At 38.5% G+C, this 9,228-nt stretch overlaps 1 protein-coding gene across 1 annotated transcript in view; it reads right to left on the minus strand.

Moving 5' to 3' along the window:
• Positions 1 to 4,170, minus strand: part of LOC106876454 (inverted formin-2) — a 66,656-nt gene extending 62,486 nt beyond the window's left edge. The window contains exon 1 of the mRNA XM_052969464.1: positions 3,278 to 4,170. Within this exon, the coding sequence (XP_052825424.1) occupies positions 3,278 to 3,773 (496 nt within the window). The 5' untranslated portion in view covers positions 3,774 to 4,170. The remainder of the gene's footprint in view (positions 1 to 3,277) is intronic.
• Between the last annotated feature and the right edge of the window lie 5,058 nt (positions 4,171 to 9,228).

Raw genomic sequence — 9,228 nt, forward strand, 5'->3', positions numbered from 1 at the left:
AGTCTGCCATGGACACCTGTGCTTTGGTTCTTTCTTTTTCTTTTCTTCCTCTCTTTTGTCACTTTTGCTATGAATTAAATTAATGAATTCAACGGGATACACCGTCTGCAAGTAGTTGGGTTCAGCATATTATCCTCCATTTTCTAATTGTTACACATATATATATGTATATGTATATATATATATATATATATATATATATATGTGTGTGTGACGGGCTTCTTTCAGTTTCCGTCAACCAAATCCACTCACAAGGCTTTGGTCGACCCAAGGCTATAGTAGAAGACACTTGCCCAAGATGCCACGCAGTGGGACTGAACCCGGAACCATGTGGCTGGTAAGCAAGCTACTTATCACACAGCCACTCTTGTGCCTACTGATTATTGCTAAACAATAATCAGTATGATGGTAGTAAATGCTGAGTTAAAAATTGAATTTTGTAAATATGTTTGCTTTTGTACCATTTAGGGTTCCTCAGTAGGAGAAGATGATAACTGAAATGCAAAAACAAACAGTATTCCATTTGTTATATTAAATGGAGTGGGAGATATGAAATGAATTGCTAAGCAAATTTCTTATATGGAGTTAATAAATCACATATGGTTTCTAACCCAGCATGAAGGCTTAGATTTTAAAAGTTAAAATAGAAGCTAAACAAGATGGGGTTATGGTGGTAGTTGTTTGCAGGTTGGATGTGCTGCCAAGCCAAGCTAACGACTGTGAGAGAAGTATTAGTCAAAAATAAACAGATACAAGCTTTAGGCTATCTCTATGCACATTATGATTTCAGCCAGACTCAATGCTTATTCCGAAGCTTGTATTATTAGTAGATTTGAAAACAAATTACATCCAGACGATATCATAGAAATGCAACAAGAACGGTATTATTATAAAGAAAATTTATCATCTTTGGTGGGTGTGCAGTACTCACCTAACACACCCAGAAATGTACACCTGCTTAAATATCATTACCATCCGCATCATAAACAATAACGAGTATCTCATGTGTCTGTCTAACATATCTATCCTTGTAATTCAAGGTGGAGTTTTCCTGTGACATATATTTCCTTTAGTAGTCAATTCATTCCAAATATCAGTAGGTGTCCTGCCAATAGGATAAAAGCTAATACAGATGATATGTACTATCTATGTTCTACAGTTTAACAGCTGGTCAACAAGCATGTGAATGGGGGGAAATTTCCCAGGGAGACCTTCTGCGTGTAGAACATGTATTTAAATGGTAGAGTAATATAATGTATTCGGCCAAGCATTCTTTTTAATTAATTAGAATTATATTTCTAGTAAAAGGAAAAATCATTAGCTTTAATAATAGATTGGTGTCAGGACAAGGGAGACAACTTCACAACCTAAATTAAAAATATAGGAAGTGAGTTCATCAATGGCAATTACATTGAAAACATGTTTCGGTCTTATTATAACCTCCTCAGTAAAGTATACTCTAACCAATATTTGCAAGACCTAAGGGACTGAGAGTATGAATGTTTTGAAAAACACTGACAAATCTTAGCCTTAGTTAATTTGGCAAAAGTAATGTTATAATCCTCACATCATCAAAACTTTCGACCATATCTAGCATGCACACCGCTTATCAAGACTACCCATCTATAGGCTCCATACATTTCTCACCACTTAGATCTGCAGCTTCCTATCAAATCCTATCACCACATGTGCTAGCAGAGAATTTTCTGTCCTTCATTTAATCAATTCCAGCAATCCTTAGAGTTCAGCTGGCCCCCTTTCTGCAAGATCAGAAGATATTTCAGTTCCCAACAATTGCTGTCATTCTACAAAGCTCAGGTGAGCCCAACAATAGAACACTGCTCTCACATCTGGGATGGTGCTGCTGCACTCAAAGACATCCTTGACCCCTTCCAGAAAAGAGCCATCAGATTGGTTGGCTTAAAGCCACTCACAAGCACACTCCAGCCTCCGGTTCATTGATATGCTGTCTCTGTTATCAGCCTCTTTTTTTTATTGTTCCTACCATAATGCATAATGGCCTCTGCTTTTGGTTCTAGCTGGACTCAGGCCACTCCCACCCAGGCATTCCTAACCCACTTATCTTTTCTCTCATCACCTCAACACCCCAGACACTGCACTAGTCATTACTTGGGTCTTTCATTCTCAGAATGTCAGCTTTCAGTCCCTTCCTGCTCACATCTTTCCTTAAGTGTTGATTTGCAAAAGTCATGGCCACTGCCCTTCATCTGGATCCACCAAGTTTACACACACACACACACACACACACATATGAAAGGTGTGGTACCTTAGGCAAGTGTCTTCAATTACAGCCTTGTAAGTGAATTTGGTTGGTGGAAACTAAACCATATATATCATCATCATCATCATCATAAATATTTGTAGAATGTAATGCTTGTGTTTTGTGTGTTATTTCTTTCTTTGACAACTATATTCCATGCACATTATAGGACTTCTTATAAACTTATTTGTGGAGATGTAAAGCTAATCATACAGCAAGGTAGCTAATCACCTAATTGCATGTTAAAACCCAGAAAGAGAGCCAGTCGTTATTCCCAATAATGAAAATTCACAATACCCAGTTTGAGAATCTGCAACAGATTAATTAATAGTGTGACAAATGAAGATGCAACTGAGGACAGGTTGTAGAATCAGCATGAAACTTTAGGTTTGGGTAATATTTATCAGACTGAAGGTGACCCACGTCTCGTCTTTTTGTGTGCAGACAGCCCTTAGCGAAATGTTTATCATCAACGGGCATATTAAATAACTGTTCTTCGACATACGGTAAGTGGATCATACTGCGGGGGTGAATATAGTATAAATTTTGGCAAGATAAACAGGTATATAATATATATGTATACATATATAGAAAACTTAAAAAAAGATGTGCAGCACGTTTGCTTATAAGCAAGTACAAACGTGTGTGTGTATGAGTGTATGTGTTTGTGCGCGTGTGGGTACGTTCAGATAGATGAAGAGAAAGACAAATAGTGGGAGGATAGAGAGACTGCTTATTTTACTCGAGTATCATAACAGAGGCATTAAAGTTTTTTTTTTCTTGTTTTGTTTATAAAGGCTTCTTAAAAATGGGAATGAAAACTGGAGCAAATTACTGATTGGCTGTACACCGTAGTTATTTATGGTAAACTTTCTGAAAGGTGGTTCTGTGGGAAAAAAAATGTTCAAATTGGAAATGACAAGTTTAGCATTTATCAAGGAAATATGAATGATAATAATAGCAACAACAACAACAATAACAATAATAAAAGCATACCTGCGGCAAAACGGCGCCCAAAGATATTATCCCTGCGATGTTTACAACTCAGTAAACAGTTAAGTCCTATCTGAGAGTTGGCTACTTCTCGGATACACATAATGCATTCCATCCTTAATACCATGTCGCTTAGATGGGGACTGTGCACTTCGGTTAGATTACGTAAACACTGGAATAAAAGACCTAATCCATCAAATTCTAGAAATTCTTTCATCCAGTCCAAATCACTGCATTTAATTGCTCGGCACAACTTGCCCAGGTTTTGAACTGTCGGATTACGGATCCACCACAGAAATTCTGTAGCATCACTTTCTTCGGGTTTTTTATTATGTTCATCACCAGCTCCGTCCCCGGCAACATCTTCGTCGTCGGAGCCTGGACAAATCGCTTGGCCCAGAACAAATCCATCAGAACGAGCACGTTTCGATCGATCCTTTTTACGTTTGGCGAAGCGACTGGCCTTTCCGGGCCTCATAACCACAGCCTCTTCACTCATGATGAATAGTTTGTAGTTTTTTCTTTTGGTTTTTTTTTCTTTCAATCTGTAGTTCTATCAATACACGTAAAAATGTGTGTGTGCGCGCGCGCGTGAAATTATTAGACTTATACTGCGAAAAACTTTTACATTTCTTCGTGTTTATAGAAACCTGAATTGTTGATATTTAAAAACAAAAATTCTTCTTCTAACCACAGGAGGCTTTCCGGACCAAAATAGCTACAAGCTTTGGATGTTTTGCTTCTTATTCACATCATAACAGTAACATTGATAAGATAGAGCGTCCCGACAACTCTGATAGCAAAAATTTGGTACCATGCGTCAAGTAACAAGTTTACTGACTTTTCTGCTAAAAGTCAGGTTAGAAACAGCAGCAGCTTGACGTGGTGTGGTGAAGGAAGAGTGGTGGCATTCGAAGTAGGAGAGAAGACATTCTTCGGCAACAAGCGCAGCAAGTGTAATATCTATCACAAGCCATATCCATAGTAATGCGTCAGTCAGATACTGCTATTCAGCTACAGCGAATACCCACAACAAACGTTGGTGTGTGTAGTAAATATCAATGTTTTCATTAGCATTCATCTAAAAAGCAAGAGAACATCTTTTTTTTAATACGAGTGCTGAGAATCAAAGTTATACACCCGCCTAAAGAAATGGTAAATTGAATCATAATCGTAATAAAATAATAAATACACTTGTAATCATAATTATATGCTAAATATTTATTTCTTTATTGCTCACAGGGGGCTAAACAGAGGGGTCAAAAAAGGACAGAAAGAGATTAAGTCGATTACATCGACCCCAGTACGTAACTGGTACTTATTTAATCGTCCCCGAAAGGATGAAAGGCAAAGTCGACCTCGGCGGAATTTCAACTCAGAACATAACAGCAGACGAAATACCGCTAAGCATTTCGCCCGGCGTGCGAACGACTCTGCCCCTCTTACACGCTAAATATTGAATAAGAAAAATGTTAGCAACAACAAACAGACTAAAAATAACTGAAGAATGGGAAATCCCCTGAGAAAGTTTTTATGTGTATTACATGAAGGTATTTATTAAAGAAAGTAAAGGGTAAACGCAACGTTGGGTTAATATAGAAGGATTAATTCAACTAACTATAATAATAATTAAAGTTGTATAAATCATTTTGATCGTAAGTACTGTATAGTCAAAAAATTCAACCGGAGATAAATTAGTTTTTGTTTTGTTTTGTTTTTGCCTAAGACAAATGTCAGTTTGACAATAGGAGCGAGCAAATGCATGCTTGTGCTTGTTTATATATTTTCATTGACATAAGCAAACTCGTATATAAACAAACTCCTACACGCATAAACTAAAGGAGTTTTAGTTGATTGAACCATCCAATAGATGAATGAATGAAAAAGATAGATGGACAAGCTTGCGGCGGGTGGGGGGGGGAGTCAACAGGTGAATGGAGATAAGTAGATGCATAAATTATGCTAATGATTCGCACCACGTCAGCTCTAACCGCGTAGACTGATCAATGGAAAGCATTTCACCCACGACCAACTGGCCAGTCGTTTTTTCTTTTAATTTTTTCTTCAGGCTCCTCTATTTCCTTCTTTAAAACAGTAAAGTGTGATTAAAAGATTTAGTTGTTATTTTCATTAGGTTATTGGCTTGTAATTTTTATCAATTTTAATTAAATGTGGCTGTAAGAAACATAAAAATTACAGTTATACAACATGTGTCAATCAACATGTGTGCTCGGTTTGTATTGTGAACGAGGTTAGAGGTCAGACTAAACAGTATAATCTACAAGTGCAAGTTTATTGTTGCTGTAAGATCCAGAAATAGATTCAGATACGCTCATCATCCTTGTTGACGGTGTTTAGCCCCAGGTGAACCCTGAAGGAATAATACTTTGATCAACTACATTCCCTTTTAAAATGAAGACAATGAGTCAAAGTAGGGTACGAAGGAGTACAACGTTCCTCTACTTATCAGCCCACGAAAGGGGTGGCTTATAGTGTCTGGTCTTGAAGCGTAGTTGGGATGAGGGCGGTCAGTCCCGGACGACATTTTTATATGGGCTGAACCTTTGGGACTGATGTATATGCTTGAAGGCCCAGGGTGGGGCAGCAAACTGAAAGGCTACCCAGGGCGATACTGGTCTTCTCTCATCTTCTCAACCTCGATCTTTTGGACCATAGCTTACACTTGGTTTTTAATACCCGTTTCCATCACTGTGAAATTCTTAACCTCCCATAATCATTAGAGACCGTGATTACCTTGTACTTCATTACATAATGTATCCTTTTCTTTTTTTAAGACTATAAGGAGAAATAGCACTCAAACATCTGAAGATTTAACTGCTATTTCAAGCAGTTCGAGTGACCAGGTAGAAGATCTTTCTTTAACACCACAACCAATCCGTTCATCATCAGTCAGAAGGAAGCATCGAGAAATCAAAGACACAGGTCACAGAATAAGAAAACCCCCTTCATGGAAATTAGCCAGAGACGCATTCTACATGAAAACCAAATTGTTAATTAAGGGCTAACATGATTAATTTCATTTTAAGAGGAGGAAAATCGAAAATCATTTCAGACAGCGTGATTAGAAAAGAATGTTCAATAAAAAAAAGATGTATTTCGTTATGGAGGTGGGGAAACCTTACTTCAGTAACATAGTTAGGTTGGGGGTCGATGAGAGTAGTTCGCCTCGGGCAATGCTTATATGGAGCCGACACTTTTGTGTCTGTTGTATAAACATGTATAGGGGGGTGGCAAACACCCAGGTTTCACCACTGCATCACCTAAGGCTAAATAAAACTAATTAGTGGACAAGATCACCATTTAAAAGTGGATTTATTCAGAAGCGAGTTTAGAGTTTACTGGTTAGGATTTTCACCACGATATTCTAAGTTAAATGCAACCATTGTCGCAGCCAAATCGATTCTTTCTACTATAGGAATAAGGCCTGGAATTTTGGGAGGAAGGGGATGGTCAGTTATATCGATCCCAGCACTGAACTGGTACTTATTTAATCGATTCCCTGAAAGGACGAAAAGTAAGGTCGACCTCGGCGGAATTCGAACTCAGAACGTAAAGCCCGAAGAAATTCCGATAAGTATTTTGTACGGCATGCAACAGATATCTCAAGGACTTGTATCCGACCGAATGGTTCTGAAGGATTAATATTCAATATATATAAAAAATGAAACGAGTCCGAAAATATGTTCATACGTATATTCAATACAATCTCACACCTTTCATTAACAAATAGGTTAGTTATGCAAGAAAGGTGTTGATGGTTAATTAGGACGAGGTATTTCGAAAATAATTGCATTTTTCTTAACGGACACATCCTTTGAAATGTAAAGGAACACATGGATTTCTAAAAATTGTTTTTATGCTGAGCTCTATATACCGCACTACACAAGTATATAAAATGTGTGTGAGATATGTATGTGTCCTGGGTATGAATTTAAACTGAATCCAGTTGTGCAACGATGGTACGGGACTTCCAAGGTTTTGAGGGGTGTGGGACCACCCTTAGCCACTATTGTTCTCAAGTCTGCTTTGACCCGGATTAGTAGCACCTGTTAGAATACACGCTATGGGATAATTAGCATGTGAACTACTCGCTAGAACTTCCATCTCGTAGCAAGTAAACTGGTATAAAAAAAACAACAACTTGAAGTGCAGTTGGTGTCTAGTCGTCTCAACCTATGTTGTGCCACTTGTTTTAGGGCTAATTGCACTGGAAAGTGGTTTCACTGTTGTCCAATACTTTATTCACGCAAAACAAATTCAAGAATAGGAACTTCTTGGTCTCTCGGGACGTTTACACGGACTTACTAAGATTAGGAAGTGTCTCACTCAGCCACAAGTTGACTGCCACCATGTGTTTGTGTGTGTTTAATGCAATATATTCGCTTGAATTTCTGTACTGAACCTCTGTGATTCCCTAGACTAAATTATCTGATATGTCTTCAAATCAATGAGATAAAAATTATCTGCAAGGATAAGATGCCAATTTATTTCTATTCGACATTGCAAGCATAAGAAACTCTAGTCAGTTTTACAATACTGATAACGTATTCAACAGCGAACAGCTTGCTCCTTATCTTGCCTAGCCTATTAACATTTTTAAGGAGTAGTCTGGGTCAGAAGCTCTAAAACTGGCAAACTGCGAATTGGCAGGAGCGTTAGAGCGTCGGATGAAATACTTTGCATATTCGTTCCAACTCCCTGCATTTTAAGTTCGAATTCCGTTGGGGCCAACTTTACATTTTAACCCTACGAGATTTATTCACCTTCTTTCGCGTTTTCTTTGGAATAATATTTGGCAGAGCTCAAGGTACCGGCAACTCAGGCAGTCACTCGGAGCGCCATGTGCTAGGGGATGCCAAGGAAGGCGTAACAAAGACAAGGAAATTTCCATGACCGTCAGTTTGTACACGCCGAAGTTTAGCTTGCCCGGGCCGCCAGCAACCCTAGGGCTGGCCCTGGTGTTCAGATAGAGAGAGAGAGAGAGAGAGAGAGAGAGAGAGAGAGAGAGAGAGAGAGAGAGAGAGAGAGAGAGAGAGAGAGAGAGAGAGAGAAAGAAAGAGAGAAAGAGAGAGAGATGGTCTCCAATAGGTTTCGATATTTATGGCACGTTATATGTTATAAACGCTACCCTACGATTCCATCAAGAGATGAGGGGACAAGACAAACTGTCAAATACCACTTCACATCTCAAAAATATTAGTGAAGTTTTTCGCCCTCCTTTTTCTTTAATCCCATACTTCACAGCAGCATTACCCCATCCATTTGTGAAGATGGCGACCAGTTGGAGACTGGGAGATACTAGCAAAGCTTTCTGGGAGAAAAAAAGCATAAAAAGCAGTAAATATTTTTAAAAATCAACTAAGAAGTGTGAGCAGGAACTCATCTCACTTAAGGAGACCATATATCGCTGGTCACAATGCACTTTGCTTCGTTCTAGCTTTCGAATGATGCTAACCCGTTGGCTAGGTGAGCAGGCCAACATTCGCCCTGATTGGAAGGCCAGTCTGTCACAGGGTTACACATTTACAGCTGAGTGGACTGGACCAACGTGAAATGAAATAATTTTTTGCTCAAAAACACAATGTACTGCTCGGTCCAGAAATCGAACCCCCGTTCTAGCGATCGTAACCACAACACTGGTCACAAGCCACGTGCCTTCGCAAGCAATAATGTATTTAGTATTAATTACTAAAATATTTAAGGAGAAATTTGAAACGGGACCCACATTTCACATTTGGCTTGAACTTTGCCTGAAGTATTTTTTTCTTCTTTTTTTACGACACAAATCACTACTAAATTCATGGACGACTAGATTTAATTTATTAGCTGTAGATAGTAAATAGCTGTAGAAGTATTTGACATCTTTCGAGGTTTAAAAGGTTTGATGGGGCAGGTAACATCACTTCCATCTCATCTTCATTCTTCCATCACAT

The sequence above is a fragment of the Octopus bimaculoides genome, chromosome 7, assembly GCF_001194135.2.
Source record: "Octopus bimaculoides isolate UCB-OBI-ISO-001 chromosome 7, ASM119413v2, whole genome shotgun sequence".
NCBI classification, from domain to species: domain Eukaryota; kingdom Metazoa; phylum Mollusca; class Cephalopoda; order Octopoda; family Octopodidae; genus Octopus; species Octopus bimaculoides.